Here is a 17,164-nt window from a genome sequence, read left to right on the forward strand (position 1 = left end):
TCTGTTGTGAGACACAATATTTGTTAATAGGAAAATGTGATAGGATAATTAAGATTAATAGGAGTCAATATGTTGATTTCAGCCTAGACTTAAGTTTCCTTCACCAGCAGCAGTAGCTTTCTACCCCCGAGAGATAAGAGGTAAAGGCAATTTGGTCTGTTGGAAACCACTGCTCAGAAAATAAAAAGAATTTAGATTGGTGTTGCCTGAAACTGGGATATTTCAGCTGAGAGTGAATACAAACACTTAAGGGGAGTGAAGGATGTGCCACGGACACTTTCTGATGGATAAGTGGGCTGATATTGCTAACACACTTTATGTAGGACACTGGAATACCTAACTACAGCCATGCATTTCATGACCTGAAACCAGTTTGATTTTTGGGGACTGAATGAAACTTGAAGGTTTGATGGGATATTACTGTGTCGTAGAGGTAGTCTCAGAGCCAAGACTCATGGAAAAAAGGGGAAAAAAAAGGAGGGAGCATAACCTTAAAAGTGATCAATTGCTGCTTCCCTGTGGAGAGGGAAGTATTAGAAAAATGAATGAGACAAACAGTCTCTTCAAAATTGAAAATTTTGAGCTGGTACTTGACTCTGGCAAGGACACAAAAATTTCCTACAAACCATGAAGCAGTGCAGGTTACAGACCCCTAACTGATTGCTGAAGAAACACCACCCCCCCAACCCCCACCACCCCTCTTCCCAAACTGTGGCTCGATCAAAGCAACAATATAATGCCTGCTCCATCACTGGGCTTAGCTGTTTCACTTAAAAGCAGTAGATGAACTAAATGCTTTGAGGCAATGAACTAACTACTTGTTGTACACGTTACAAGTAAAACAATGTGAGTAAATTGGCATTGTGCCACAGGAACAGAGAAGGGGAAGTAAGGAGAATGTAATTCTCTGAACTCCTCGGGGTGCCACGGACGTACCATGCGGTATTTGGGTGAGATGAACATCACGTTTTCAACTGCTGCATAGAAGCACAAAAGGCAATAGGGACCCCAGCAAATGACCAACGTCTTCAAGGGTAAACCAGTGTTAAACTGAAAAACAAGAGTGATTAATTCCTTTGTGCTTCACAAGGACAGGCTGCAACAAGGGGCTGGGACAGACCCTGCGAGCCCAGGGCTTGTGTTGGGTAGCAGGAGAGGCTGAGCCAGCAGGATGGGCCACGGGTGCTGGAGGTGTGTGAGGCTGGGCCACTGGTGCTGGAGGTGTGTGAGGATGAGCCATGGGTGCTGGAGGTGTGTGAGGAGGAGCCACGGGTGCTGGAGGTGTGTGAGGCTGCCTGTGCAGCAAACCCCAAAGCCCCATTCCCAGGGGCCAGGGGGGGAGTCGCTGTTGCTCCTGGGCAGAGGTGACAAAGCACCTTATTCCAGGTCAGTTAAAGCTGTTTGTGTGCCAGAGAATAGAAGCCATGGCCAGTAATTGCTGCTAAGGGAGGGAGAGCAGTGTGTGAATTTAGCAAAACATCATTCCTTCCTTTCTGTTTTTGACTTCTTAGAGGGTCTTGCATGCAAATAAACTGTGTGAAGCCAGTACTGTGGCAGTGCAACAGATGGATGCAGTGGCATCTGTGTTGTGATAGGATCTGTCCTAATGCTAGGGCTTTATCCATGGTGTTCATGAGCAGCTGTTCCCAAGTATCTAATAAGAATATTAACTAATAGGGAAATGATAATTTCATCCTTAAATTTTCTTCATCATGACTAGTCTGCACAACTACAAAATATCATAAGAAAGAAATCACAACGCCATTGCATAGACTCACTGAAAGAAAAGCAAATAGACTTACAATAACCAACACTGAGATTTGCTCAAGAGAAATGTAGAGGGCAGGTGTATTTCTTCCAGACAGCTACAAATGAGTCTGCCTGGCTGTCTCTGCTGGTATAACATCCCCCTTCAGAACTGGCTGTCTTTACTGAGCACAGGGGTTGGGCTGTGCCTGCCAGCCATGCAAAGCCTAGATTGTACAGCCTGCCCCTAAGGAAACAACTCATAGAATCACCACATTATGTTCCCATCAACCTGCCATGCCAGAGCAATTCCTTTGTTTCCAGCTCATAAAGATTTCTGAGTTTCCTCAGCCAAGTGTAAACACAACATGTATAGGAAGGTCCTTCTCCCCCCCTACATGTGCTTCCTTGCTGAGTTGCTGTTCTGGCTGAATCCCTCAGCAGCAAGCTAAGAGCCTGTAGCAAAGCAGGAAATAATGATCCTTCCTAAGCAAAGTTTCTCTGGATAAGTGTTGATATGCTATTAGCAAATATTCTGCATGTTGTGTGTTTGTCTTCTGACTGGAGCTGGACTGGTGCTTGCAGAGGGGAATTGTCAGGGTCACTAGTCCCACCCCTGCTTTGGCAGGGAACTGTTTAGAGCACTAGGTTGGGACAGATGGGGCTGTCTGGTCAAATGTTGAAATCTTTAAGGATGGGTTCTCCATGAGCTTTTGGTCCCACCCTGTCTTGCAGCACTCTCCTACTCATGTTAACACCGGGAAGTTAGCACAGAAGAAGCTGAGCCAAAGCCTCTGTGAAGGAAATCAGCACTTTGAGGACTTTGTATTGGATACAACCCTATTTTGGCCAGGCAGTTGCAGCAGCTGAAAAGCTTACCTTATAGTGCCCACTTTTCTTGAACTTCTGGTGTATGGACTGATAGGCTGTCAGCATGATGAAGCCCGGGATCATGAAATTGAAAATGGACAGAGCAAACAGGAATGTAATATAGTTTCTGGAAAGGGTGAGGAGAGGAAAAGAGATTTAGTTCTCTCTAGAGCACCTCTGTAAATGTGCTGTAAATATTCATTCGCTTGTCTTTTTAAAATTGCCAAAACCAAACCAGTTTTGTCAACATGATTTAGGTGCAGCATTTGCTGAAGGCCAACTGACTTGTGCCATGCTGCTGTGTGTATAATGGGTAGTATTGCAGAAGATCACAACAGGCGTTTGGTTTCTAAGCTCAGGTGTCCTTACTGAGACCTCTGTGCTGGGCTGCAGAAAACCAAAACCATTCTGCAACAATTTCAAGTCCTAAACCCAGAGAAGATGCAGTTTAGAGGCGAGCAAAGCAGCAGCAGAAACTTGAGCACCAGCCACAGAAGCAGCTGCCCTTGGCTGTTCCTGCATGCTGCCATGAAAGACCTCCCTCCCCCAGCCACTGGGGAGGAAGATCTGCCCCAGCAAGAGTGACAGGGGACAACGGGAAGTTTTGGTGTGCAGCCAGGGCCACCCTGGAGGATGGCAGCCTGTACCCACCCTCCTCTGGGAGCTCGCCCTGACCCTCACCTGTCCCCTTTGCTGTAGTCCAGGGTGCAGCAGGTTCGGAGGGGTTCGTAGTCATATTCTCCCCAGCCCAGCAAGGGCATCACAGACCAAAATGCGGCAAACAGCCACGCAAACACCATCATGGAGATGGCCGTGCTCCACTGCAGCTTGCTCCCTGTAGGAAGAGGAAAAAGGCACCTCCACACTCAGAACAAAACCACCAGGCAAAGCTCTTGGCTCTCCAGGGCCAGAGCCAAGTGCCTTGTCCCCTGGGCCCCGAGCAGCAACAAGCAGTTGTCTGTGTTTTGTAGCCTGAAGCTGACCTGAGTCTGGAGGAATCAACCTTGCATAAAATATGAAAGAAGCTTTCAGACCTTAGGAAACAGCAAACCATACTTCCCTTGTGTGGGCTTTACTTAGAGGAACACTCTACTGCTGCTCAGCTTTGTACCACGCTGGAGATACAGCTGGTGTTAAAAATGTTCTATTCTTGTGTTTTGAGAATGCGTTTGAAGGTTCAGACGAGGCAGAGAGCAGAGGGAACAGGGTCATGCAATTAAGTGTTTGAAGAATAGGGTGTGGGTCAGGTCAGCAGGGTAACTGTCCACACTCCCCAGCCCCTGCCTGCTTTCTTCCTGCCCTGCCAGGAGTGTTTGGCACACGTTAAATACACTCTGTTCTAAATCACAGCTCATCAGTATGTGAATATATATACACAACCTGACAACAGATCTTGTTCTAAAAATACTGCTGCTCAAATTATTTTTTCCTTGAGGCCATTGCTTAGCCTGAAGGAGGAAACACGAAGCTTAGCATTAGAAATTTAAAAATAATTTTATAATAAAAATGATCATTTATGCCTATCTCATCCAGTTCCATAAAATACTGTGGGAATAGGTCAGAGAATGAAATGAAAGATTGGAAATTTCAGACGACACAGGAAGCATTTTTTCATGAAGAAGGCTTCCCTGCTGCTTCAGGACATTGCTAGCCTTGCTGCTTGCATGTAAAAAGGCCTGGGTAATTTTGTTATAAAGGCTAACACCCATAATCATGCTCATGCTGAATAGCTCATGATGTCAGCAGCACCTGCAAGGAGCACACTGACTTTCCCCACTACTTTCTAATCGAATCTCCCATTAGGGAGAAGTAATGATGCAATTTTCACTGAGGCTGGGAAGCATCTTTTTGTCTGCCCTTAGCAGCAGCTTTGTAACAGCAGGCCAGGGAGTTTCAGACCAACTGTGACCTTTCTCAGAAACGTGAAGGATTGGTGATTGGAGGATCCCATGCCCTGCCATGGAATCAGATGTGGCTGATTCATGGGTGGGAAGCGTGTGGGGGGCACACATGCTGGAGATTCCCATAAGGCAGCAGCTCAAGGAAGGAACAGAAATGCTACAGTAGCTATTTTGGGTTGTATTGTCCTTGTATATTTTAAAGAAGCATGATAAAGTAGAAGTGTTAGTAAAAATGCCACTTTACAGGAATGCTGCTTCCACCTCTGTCCTTGTCTTCCAGTGGTTCTTCATGGACAAGAATTAGTCTGAACTGCATTAAAAATCAGCTTGGAAAGATTAGTGCAGGTTTTCAGAAAGCAACCATGGGAAAGGACAGATAGTACATTGCAACTTATATAATGGACAAAGTAAATCAGTTTTATTAAATATTCTGTGTTTCAATATGATACTTATAAAAAACCTATTTATTTTTTAGTAATTGGAAACATTATTTTTAAATAGGCTAATCATTCTTCATTAGTAACTAAGCTGTATCTTTCAGAACTGCATCCTATTCAGTGATATGCTCAAATGAGCATGCTAAAGTTGTTACTCCTCCAAGGTTTCCATTTGTGTTCTGCATAGTGGTTCTTGTAGCTTGTCTTTACGTAGCTGTAACTTGAAGGTCAATCAAAACAAAGCTTCTTACATAAGCTGTCAGCTTTGTTTTGTGTTTTACATATTCTAGCAAAATTTTAAAGGCATTATGAAAAGCAGCTGCACTGAAACCTGGATCTGAATTGTCTTTCTTTTAAACAGAGCTCATTCCAAAATTAACTTGATTGCTTTGGAAATGAAGTTTTGTAAGTAGTAAGTAAGTTCTTGTGATATTCTGAAACCCAGACTGAATCTTGGAAGCCAGAAGCATGAAAAGTCCTTATGCTTCTGGCTGGCAGTGTCCTGCCTAAATTCCCACCCTGTTCTGGCTGGGGGGACACCACTTCTGACAGCACTTCTCAATTTCCATCAGCTTTCTTTTATTCCTTTATTTGCCTCATTTTTTTGCTTTAATGTTTGTGCCTCTTCTATGAAAAAAATGGTAAGAAAAGGTTTATTTTAGGTATTTTTCCATGGATAGCAAGGAACACCATTTTCTTATTAGGTGTAGAATAAGAGTACCATGCAATAATGGAGCCTGGCACCAGGCAGGTCTTCACAGCCTGTGTTTGGAAAACTCATCTCCAGGCCTGAGTTCACACGTTCTCTCCCCTCACACATAAGGAGTCCTATTTTGAACACTAGAAAAGGAGAGAATTGGAACTAACAATTACATTTTTCCTTCTGGATTTGGCCTTTTTCAAAAGGAGATTAGCTGTGAAACAGGTCTGGTGAAATCAGCGGCACGTTGGCCCTCCAGAAAACATTTAATGACACATCAGAAGTAGCTAAAAATGTAAGAATGTAAAATTAAACAAATTTGGTACTATTTTAGTTTTACCCAGGAAAAAAAATGCTTTCAGTAGAAGAACAGTGAATGATTTATCTTTTGTTTACATGGCAATAATATCCTCCTCAGAGAGGGCCAACAGCAAAAGAGCAAGTGGAGAGCAATTCAGCTGTTTTTGTGCAGAGCAAGCTATTACTTTACCTGAAATGTCTTTTTTTTTTCTTTTCCTAATAAAATTTAATGTAATAGCTATGTAGGTCCTAATTCAGTTAAATGTGTACGTATGGAGTTCAGCAAATTCTTAAGGATGTAATTCCTAATTAGGGCCCGGTGCTGGCAATTTGGTCCTAATAAGGCTAATCACTCTTGTGCTCTGGCTTTCTCTCCTTGAAAGGCAAGAGGAAAGGTTCTCTTTTTGAAAAGCAAGAGGAAAGGTTCTCTTTTCCATACAGTGAGATAATTAATATTATTATAATTATATATATAATTATAATTAATATGTATTAATATTACAGGCAATTTAAAATGGCTTCTGTAATTATTTTGAAACAGAAAGAGGTCACTCTTAGAAACAAAAAGCCCCATAGTATCAGGATTACTAAAATGGTGATATTAAAAGTTTAAATTTTAAGAAGTGTTAGGTAGAGTAAAGAACCTTAATCCTTTTGATAATGCCAGCCAGGTTTTAGTGACATAATCGTGAACTCTTTCTCCATCTTTAGTCTATGAGGACATTGACCAAATTAGACTGATTTTTTTTTAAGATTTATAAATTGGTCAAACATCTAGCTGGTTTTCTTAGAGCAGAAAATACATCTCTGACACAGTGGCAACCTTTAAGCTAGACTTCAGGCTGGTGTTCAAGAGGGATTTCTCAAAAAAAAAATAAAAAATAAAGAAAAGTCAACAGGTTTTTCTAAGATGGAGGGAAAAAAAGATTGGTTTTCCTCATTCTTGCAGTCAGTTAAGGTATAGTAGCTGATCTATCCCAGAACAATATGGCTTGTATCAGACTTTCATGGCATCCATCACTTAAAATTGGCAAAGTCTGTCAAAGACAAAAATGTCTGAAAATCTCATAAATGAAAATACATATCAGTCATAAATAAAATAGGTATTAGTACCTACTTTGTGCTGCTGGAGTTACTGGAACTCACAAGCATTCAGGGTTTTTTGTAGGAATAAGAAAGTTGCACTGTGTAATAGCTTCTTTTATGTGCATATAATTAGAAAAAGGTCTTTAAAATAGCCTAATAAAGGATTTTTTTTACTCTGTGAAATTTTTGCTCTGGTTCTCCACGATCATAAAGCTGTCTTGGTGATTACCTCCTGCTTCAGTGAAAATGAAGATGTGTATAAACATTGGCATTTTGTCAGGGAAAACTGATGCAGGTGCAAGACTAGCTGAAGGAAACGTGGCAGGGTGGCTGCAGTGGTAGTGTGACAGGAGGTAAGGACTTTCTCCTCATTTGACAGAGCTGACAGCTGCAACCAGAGCAAATGGTAGTTTGCTAATCCTTGAATACTGATATAATGACCTAGATTTCCTTGACTGTTAAGGATTAGGTAAAACTCACTGCAATTCTGCTTCTTGAAATTGCATGCTGCTGTGAAATGCCTGCTGATTGTTTGTCTTTTCTTTCATAATAAGAGAAAAATGCTGACATGAATCACTTCAGATTTTCCACTTCCCCCTAATTCTTAAATAAAAGTGTGAAATCTTATCTATTTTTTGCTTTCCTTTTAAATCCGTAACTCTATGTTGTGGTTATGAAAGGGCAAAACTGATCAGGATCCTTCCCCTCTCCTCCAACTGCTGATGGCAGTGTGCTAACTTGTCACCAAAATGAAGCTTGCTTTAGATCAAAAGGCCTTCATCAAAGATGTCTCCATGGTAGGTGGCTGCCTGCTGTCAGGTCTCTGACCCCTTGGACTGTCCACCAGCTGACCTTCACCTGCCTGATCCCAGCTCCAGTGAGACCTCCCAGGCTGCTTCTTCCTTCTTCTTTTGCTACGTCAAGAATGTAATTCAGGCTGTTGTCCTCATTTGGATGGAAGTGAGGGAGAACCAACAATGCCTACCTTGATATAAAATGTCCCCTTCTGCCCTGAATGCTTGGCTTTTGACAGACAGCTTCCTCAGAGTTTGCCCTTTCCTCCTTCATCGTCAGGCACTAACATAAAACTCCTTCTATTTTCTCCTTTTCCCCCAATGACCCAATTCTGAAATAAAATAATCTGTTTTCCCACCTTGCCTAGTGACTGACATTCAAACTCTTCAGGCTCTCCTACCTTTTCCCCTCTTATTGCATATTTTTAGAGTATAGATTTCTGTAGTTCTCTCCTTGCTGTGAAAGTAGCATCTCATAGGTTCCAAAGACACAGATAGGGGATGAAAAGAGAGTTACCCAGCAGCATGGTTGCCTGAGACCAAGAAAGCAAGAGGGGACAAAGTAAAACGGCTTGAAACTCTTGGTTCCCTAACACGTGTGGTGGTCATATCCTTTTATTCCATGTGCCAATCCATATCAACCTGTTTTCTGATGAGTGACATGGCTGGTTATCAGTACACTTTAAAGGTCTTTGTCACTGAGGGTTGTACAGACTTATAAATTTAAAAACTTGATTAACTTTCAGGATGTTGTTGAGTAATATCTTTGTGTTATTAGCATCCAGGGTGGCTGCAAAGTCACTTTTTCTGCCTATCCCTCACATTCTCAGCTCTTTCTTCCTCAGAAATATGGAGAGTGGATGATCAAGTGTCAAGCCAAGGAATGCCACAACAAAGGCTTTCTCCAGAAAAAGGATGTAACAAAAATATTGGGGATTATGTAATTGGGTCTGGAAGGGTTACCTGTTCCCAGGGAATGAAGAGAAAAGGTTGATAGCTGTGTTCTTTAGGCAAGGGTATTTTGCAGCTTCTGTACAGGCTTGCAACTCACACCAGTGTCAACAGGAGTTTAATGTATGGATTCAGAACACAGTATAGCCAGTAGGCTTGGTGTATCAGATCTGTGAAATATGACTTAATCCTCCTCACAATCAGCTTGTGAAGGATGAATCTGGAAGCTGACTGGTTCTACTAGAACAACCACAGAGCACGAGCTTTTAAAACCTTCTGGGTTTTTGATTTTGTTTTGTTGTTCAAAATGCTCAGTAACAGCAGAAATGTTTGGCCATCAGTAAGTAACAATTTAAGCAAAGAAGCTTGTGCCCTGAGGGTGTCCCTGCCTGTGCTCTTTATGTAGTATGCTTTTGACTGGAGGAGTGCAGGACACAAAAGCATTGAAGTCAGTGTTGCAGAGAGTAAAATGTCTTTCCAAAACATACTTATTTTTAGTGTCTCTCTCTGGTAAAGTACAGATGCTACTCTTCTAGCTCCAAACAGTCCAGTGTCCAAAGGATGTTAGTAAGGATTTAGCTTACAGCCTGCATTATTTGGGGTCTTTGTCCAAACGTGCAAGAAAAAAAAAATCCTTGCCTGAACTGAATTCGTGACAAAAGTTGCAGAACAAAAAGTTGGCAACCTTTCCACCATTAAGGTGTTCCTCAGAAGGAGCACGTCTGCTGTGTGCTCTGGGTGTGTTTCACCACTTGCTGCTTGAGCTGCAGGGAGGATGTGCCTGAAAGGCTGTGTGGACACCAAGGGGCAGAGGGGATTGGAGTGCTGCAGCTCAGCCTTTCCTTCCCTAGCTGACTTTTACACTTTCATTTGGATAGTATTTTGTGAAGTGATCTGAGCAACTTGTGCTTTAGTACAAGAAAAGGAGGGTTGCATTTGTCTGTCAGAGTTGCCAAAGAGACAATTTTTGGGGGGAACAGTGAGCATGTGAAGTGCTTTGGACTCCTCGGTCCCCTGGAAGTTTAGCCTGAGCAACACGTGCTTCAGCACAAGAAAAGGAGGGCTGCATTTGTCTGTCAGCGTTGCCAATTTTTGGGGGGAACAGTGAGCATGTGAAGTGCTTTGGACTCCTCGGTCCCCTGGAAGTTTAGCACAAAACATGAAAGCTGCAGATCTGTGTGGAAGGACATCATTTCTCCCAGGTGGTAGAGCTCCCACATGACTGACAAAATGGCCAAATAATGTAGACTAGTTCATTCCTAGTCTACATTATGGAACTATGTATGCAATTATCTGAGTATTATGGAATACTCGGATGTCCTTTCAGGATAAGTTTGTATTTCACATCGTGTCTCTTGCCCATTTCCTAATGAGGGCCATGAGGTTGTATACCCTGTGTTTGTCACTCAGTCCTTCCCTAATAACTCTTGAAAACTTTGGCTATTTAGAAGTAAATTGGAGAGGGATATGGGGACTGACAGGTACTAAGCTGCAACACTTACTATGAAAGTTGGTGTCTATGGAGAGGTGAAGCACTGTGAAAGCACTCACAGAGCAGTCAGCACAAGCCTCTCTTGTTAGACAAAAGCAAACATGATCCCTCTGTACCATATTCACAGGAAAACGGGTTTTGCCAGTTCCAGTGCTCCCGAGGCTATTTGTTTTACAGCAGATGATAAATCTCCTTGTGCTTCCCAGCTTCTTTGCTAAGAGAATGCAGTTGTTCCCCTGTTCTCCCCACCCACAGCAGTGCCTGGGGCACAGTTGGGAGTCCCAGTCCCAGCACTAGCACCTTAGCAGTTGCTGCAGATGCCAAACCCAACTCACCACCCGAGTTCAGCAGAAATTTCCACTAGTGATACATGAATGCACAAGTCCCATATTGTCAACATCTGGGAGGAAGATCTGTGATGGAAGGCAGAGCGTATCTATCCCTATAAATCCATGTATTTGACAGTCCTGTCAATCTCTATTTCTCACCTAAATCAAAAATATGCTTTTATAAGCCCACAAAAAAAGAGCTGATCTCCCTGTCTAATATTAGATTTCCATTAAATCCAGATAAGGGGTCAGAGCTAGTTAAAAACTAAATTGCAAGAACAAGCAAAAAATGGCCTTCACTAGGAGAAGGACAATAACATATTCCTCCTCCTTGCAGTACTTAAAAATAGCTGTGCCATTTTTATTGAAACTTGCAGATAATTTGTTCCTTGCTCAGGAACCAATTTCCTGAGTTCTAGTGGACCTGGAATGCAGCAAAACCGTACAAATGGTGCTTGCACCCCAAAGTGCCTGTGTGGCACAAGACAGAGCTGCTGAGCTGTGTCTGCCTGATTGTACCTCTGCAGAAGTGCTTTGCTGTGGGCTTTGCTCCAGCTGCTGTCTCTGCAGAGGCAGCTCTTTAGCCACAGCAAATTTATCTGTAATTAGTAAACTCTGCGTGGGCGTGAAGATCTGTTTGGTACACAGCAGGGTGTGGGGTGGAAGGCCAAGGTGCCTAGATTTTTCTTCAGTATGAGGAGCTGGATTTTTCTGGGGATGACAAAGATAACTAATGGAAAAAGTGAAGGCACGACAAGTGGGTCACAACTTGGATGCAATCTAGAAGGGGAACTATCTGCTGAAGTTGGTTAGTTAACTCTTTATGGGAAGAGGTCCTTTGCTTGTATTTGCTCTATCTCTAGTGTGTAAGATAAACTCACCTATAAGATACACAGATAATAAAGATGTGCTTGCACTGATTCTCTGGAATCTAAGCAAGCTGCCTCACAGCAGGAGCTGGGTAAGGCTGCTGGGTAAATGGTAGCCCTTACTTGTGCAGTAGTGGTGGTACCGGTCCCAGGCGACAGCAGCGCTGGAGCTGATGCTGGCTAGTGCTGTCAAGAAGCCCTGGAATCCATGAATTTGGCAGCCATCCGAGCCGTAGGGCCAGTATCTGTCAACAAACAAGGAATATATTAAGAAAATGATAGAAAAAGGTGATGACATGTTTGGAAATTACACTAACAGAGAGGGTAAAATGATACTCTGTGTTTTCTGAGAAACGTTGTGAAAGATGTTACTGTGTTTGCCTTTAGGTATTTACCACTATTTGTCTTGCTGTGGTGTCTGATCTAGTAAAACAGCTTTTTCTACTCTTAATATGGAGAAAAAAAAATACGACCGTGCATTTGTATACTGGAAAATTGGTGTGTTTTAGTTTGAAATCTACATTTCATCCAATTATCCGTATCTTCAGAAGTTGCATCCACTGGGAGCAGCCAATTTGTCGACATGTGAAAATAGCAAATGAGTAATAACCTTTTGGAAAGTAAGCATTCACCATCCAACAGAGTACAAAAGCTCACAACAAATAAAAATACTCCTGATAGAAAGCCTGAGTCCTCCAAATGTCTTTGCAGACATAGAATGAAAAGAACCACGAGACAGTCTTGCATAGCAGACCTCTACTGACATATGTCTTCCATATCCTGGTCACCCATGACATGGCTTTTTTTTTCTCTCTGTGTTCTTTTAATCTGTCTCTTTTCCTCATAAAGCTGGCTGTGAGGTGGAAATCTTCATCAATCTCCTTTCTCATGAATTTACAGAACACCAGTATAATTCATTAGGAGACCATCCCTGGAAGTCCCTTTGAACAGGAGACAGCTAACTACTTGGGAAGATGGGAATCTTCTGCTCACATTTAAAATAAAAGGTTCTATAGTTGTTAAAACTAAGCTAATTTTGATGTATTGACTTGAAATTCCCAGCTTCAGCTCAATAAAGGCATCTTTAATGATTTCAGTGAGATAATGAGTGCCTGAAACAAGAGTGACCTATACAGAAGGTAAAATAGTGTTGAGTAAGGCCTTGCTGGAGCTGATTATTGACTTGTTAATTTGCAAAAATGTTTCTATCTCCATTAAGATGGAATAAAATGGCCCTATCCTGGCTTGAAATGTATTTCTGTTCTCTATTAAAGGTATTTCCAGGGTTTAAAAATATGCTACTTAGGTAGAATTATTAATAAGCTGTTTTATAGGGTGGTGGGGTTTTTTTTGAGTATGGTTTGCTTGTGTTTTGTTGTAATTATTCATTTCAGTGCTTGATATTTTTTTTCTGTTTGAATGATTAGATGTGTGTGAAAAATCTAATGCCATAACTGATGTAAACTCATTTTTCTTTTCCAAAAACTTCTCAAATAAGTGTTTTAAGGGAAAGCTTTATAAGAAAGACTTGCAGATAAATTTGGCATCAATCCAGAGGCTTAGTGGAATGAAAATGTGCTATTATTTCAATATTCAAGGAGGCTCTACTGTAACCACTGTTAAAGCTGTCTGGTTAAATGTCTTCTCCAGTCAGTCTTATAATCTGTCAGTGATTATATGCAGTAAAGTCTGTTTCTTTACTTGCCTGGTAGATTTATATAGAGTTTAATTTTGCTCTTTCAGATTGAGAGAACGAGGTGGTTGGTTAGGGGGTATGCTAGAAAGTCATTTAGTTCATTTAACCTCTTAGAACTTTTAATTTTCATAGGGTTATTCCAAGCATCTTTAGGGAAGAGAACATATACCTCAGGAAGCTGGAAAAGGCAGCAATGAAGGCGTTGATGCAGATCCCACAGTCGGCCAGGGCGATGCTGAGGACCAGCAGGTTGCTGGGTGTTCGGAGCTCTTTGATTTTTCGGAAAGATATAATTGTCAGGCCATTCAGACAGAAACCAAGCAGGGCTGAAATACAGAATTGTTTGGCGTGATTCAACTGGGAATGGAAAATATCTACAATGATACTGCTGTTCCCTTTAATAGCAGAGCAGTGATTACTGTGGAAACTTGTGCACAGGGAATAAATATCTCTGCAGTGGTCACCGTCTGCACGCAAGTTCCAAAGACTTGGAGGAGAGAAGTCACAAGTGACAGCTGAAGCCAATGGTTCAGACTGCATCAGCCACACGGCCAGTCATGCGAAGCAGAAATAGTTTAATCTTGTTTGTAATTCTGCCTTTTGTTTTAAAAGAGAAACCTAATTGCCAGGCACCATCCAGGGACACGTGGGTCAGAGTGAGGGAGATGCAGAGGAGGCGGCTTTAGAGGGGCTGACAGAGAGTAGGTGCTGCTGCTGCATACAGGCCTGTCTTTAGTGGAGAAATGGGTTGTGTTTAATGTAAATTGTAACATTCTTTTGTGTTTAAGTATAGAAATCCCTCAGCCTTGTTTCAGCCAGCTTGCCTCCCTTTGGGCTTCTGCCTGAGGTTAACCTAGACAGTTCTTGAATCACACCAGCTCAATCTTATTACTGCCCTTCGTCAATAGACTATACGTGGAAAGGAATAATCTAATTATAAAAAACACTGATAGATTTAAAAAAAAAAAAACAAATTAATGGGGGTCCTTGGTGGGGAGCATCCAAACAACCCTGGCTAGTCACCCAGCACAGAACTGTGCCACCCAGAAACCCATTCTTCACTGCTCTAAGCTCATCTTTGTCCTTTAACGTCCTTTTCAAGGTGACCTGAATTATTTTAGCCCTGATGAGGCTCTGACTCAAAATTTCATTCTAAGTCTCAGTCAGATGAGAGGCAGTATGTCTTTTCCTTTGTGTTCTAGGAAAGAGAAATGATGTAGTGCAGAAAAAATCCATAATCCCTAATTCTGTAAAGCAGTGTAGTTGCTTATGCTTATTGTCTTAATTCTGCAGTTACATAAGATGGATGATTTTGTCTAGTCAGAAATCCTGTTCCTTCTTTAATTGCATTAATGGCTGATGGCATAACCATAGTAACAGCTGATGTGCGTCTCTAATTATACAACATATAACAAAATATTTCCAGGATAAATGTTTGGAGCCATTCGAGATCTGTTGTTTTTTTTTCCTCTGTGTCAGATTATCTCCCACCCACAGGGCAAAACTACTTCCAAATCTCTGAAATGCAGCAAAGCCTTTAGGAGAAGTGTGCTGTGCTCATATTTAGAGTTGAAGGGTTATTACTGTATCAACTTTTTTCTATCTTTCACCTGTTTTTGGAAGCTCCAGGCTTTACATTGCTCAACTTTCTTGAGTCCATTTTTAAAACAGCAAATGTGTCCAGTTAGTAAACTGAATGCAGCTTTTGCTCTTCCCCAGAACTTTTTTTGCAAATTGCACTTAGAAGGTGCAGCAGAAAAGCACATCCTCATTGCCTTTCTCTCAGAGTCTTTGAGAAAGTGTATTAAACTTTAATTATTTAGATTGATCTTTTAAGTGAGGTGACAGAGACAGCTTTTTTTTTTTTTGCCATTCCACTGGGTACATTCTGCTTAAAACCCTATAGAAATACTTGTATAACAAATGTATGTTTAACTAAAACCAACATCTAGTTTTAAATGAAGGTTACCTGCAGATAGTTTGCTTGGATTTCAACAATTGCAAGTCCCTGGCAGGCTGCAGACCCTGGGCACAGGTGGATGGACAGGCAGGTGAGGGCCAGCAAGGCCATGGGACCACAACCAGCCAGGCCTTCTCCAGCAGGACCCTGCCAGGCTCTGCCAGCACCCAGTGGTGTCCCTGTCCTCCTGCCACTTCTCATCCCTCAGTAACAAACTGTGAAGCTGTGCAGGACCTGCCAGGTCCTGCAGATGGCTTAATGGCTGGTGGCCAGGTTTACCCAGGAACTCTGTTTAGGCACCAGCTCGCCCATGGGCCAGATCTAGAAGCATTTTCTCCTCTCCCTCTCTTCCAAGGAAGAGTTTCTGGCACAACTCTTCCAGGTTTCCCTTGCTGGCAGATATGATGCTGCTTTCCAGCTGAGGATGCCTGCAGGGAGTGGGGAAGCACCCTCCCTTCCCCCGTGGGCCACACTGGTGGCTGGAGCTGATGAGCATTCATCCTGTTCTGATGGTGCTTTCCCAGTGCTGGGCCCCACAATCCCTGCAGCCCCAGCTGAGCAGCACCGTGCAGTGTTGGGGTCCCAGGTCCTGACTGAGATGTAGCTCAGAAGAGATGCCAGTTGGCACCAACATAATCCTAGCTGCAAGCCTGTCCTTTGCCAGCTGCCAGGTAAATACAAATTCACAGTTTTATTGCAGTCTCTCAAGGAAGTGGCACATGCCTTAAGAAAAGCCCACATTGGCTAAATTAAATGGGGTATCCTACCTCAAATTCTGCTTCTTAACACTGTGAGAGCTTTTGAATCTCATGCAAGTATCCTTCTGTTTGTTACTGTTACCTAGCTGCCATTAATTGCAGCACTACTGATGCAATCTGGATGTATGCTAACAGTGACCAAGCTATTTTGGACCTATCATCTTTGATTATAAGATGGCCATCACAGCCCACAAAGCAAACAGCCCAGTTTTAATTGAGGGATTATCAGTCATTTCAACATTTTTCCCCCCCAGGAAGATACAAATTGCCTTTAAACGTCAACAACAAAATCTTACATCCTAAGCTCTTGATAAGCAACCTAAGTAGCAAGTATTTCCCCACCACAGGGCAGCTATGTGTGCAGAGCAGATCTTCACTGCAAACAGCTTGCAGCTCCCCCTGACTCACTCACCAGAAGTACTGGTGAAGCAGCCAGAGTAACCACCATAGCTCTGGGTCAGCGTTCCACACCTGCTGCTCTTTGCTTCAGTTTTCTTTCCCTCTCACACCCCAGGAATGATAAAGGCAAAGATCTTGCTGCTGCTGAGGTCCCACACTGAGCTTACCTTCTACCAGCAGGGCAGTGCCGATGGCAAACACCTCTAATTCAGTGAAGCCTTCAGGGAGAGGGTATGCAGTGACCATATTTGCGATGAAAATGCCAACAGATTTAACCTCTGCCCTCTGTTATAGCTGTAGGGCTGCCTTTTCTCCAGATCCTGCTTCTTCCACTAGCCCAAGGCTTCTTAAAGGAGCAGTTCACGTGCAGACACATGCTCGTTATTATATAAAAGCTTTGGGGCTTTTACTCCCACCACTACAATCTCTGAAAGAATGTTATTAATGATGGGACTAGCATCAGCCCGCACTCCCCCTTCCCCTGCAAATCGTATTTCAGACACCAGCAAAATGAAAGCATTCATTGTAATTACAACAAGTTCTTTGTAGAGACAAGATTAAGAACCCTGTCCAGTTAATTCTGCAACACTGGAAAAGAATTAAAGGTTGTGGAATGAAGGAAACTTGTAATATATAATTGGGGAGTGACCTGAAAAACAAAGGGGCCCTCATTGAGTTAGTAATTAGGGGAAAAGTATGAACCAAAAATTTCTGCAGCATATAGGTCTTCCCCTAGCCCCTTTTTTTTAGAAGCTGGCCAGTGTATTTTTCTGGTAATGACTATTCTGTATATTAACATATCTCCTTGTCATAACTGAGGCTTAAATTAACGTGCACATTGGCACAGCCCGATTCAAGGCAAACACTAACAAATGA

The 17,164-nt window shown here is 42.4% G+C and overlaps 1 protein-coding gene across 1 annotated transcript in view; it reads right to left on the reverse strand.

Moving 5' to 3' along the window:
* Positions 1–16,630, reverse strand: part of RGR (retinal G protein coupled receptor) — a 16,798-nt gene extending 168 nt beyond the window's left edge. Inside the window, exons 1-6 of the mRNA XM_008948971.1 lie at positions 16,456–16,630; positions 13,341–13,497; positions 11,599–11,720; positions 3,298–3,451; positions 2,626–2,743; positions 935–1,050 (exon numbers count right to left, since the gene is read on the reverse strand). Coding sequence (XP_008947219.1) covers positions 935–1,050; positions 2,626–2,743; positions 3,298–3,451; positions 11,599–11,720; positions 13,341–13,497; positions 16,456–16,534 — 746 coding nt within the window. The 5' untranslated portion in view covers positions 16,535–16,630. The remainder of the gene's footprint in view (positions 1–934; positions 1,051–2,625; positions 2,744–3,297; positions 3,452–11,598; positions 11,721–13,340; positions 13,498–16,455) is intronic.
* Positions 16,631–17,164: the final 534 nt, after the last annotated feature.

Source organism: Merops nubicus, unplaced genomic scaffold (assembly GCF_000691845.1).
Source record: "Merops nubicus isolate BGI_N331 unplaced genomic scaffold, ASM69184v1 scaffold10211, whole genome shotgun sequence".
NCBI lineage: Eukaryota > Metazoa > Chordata > Aves > Coraciiformes > Meropidae > Merops > Merops nubicus.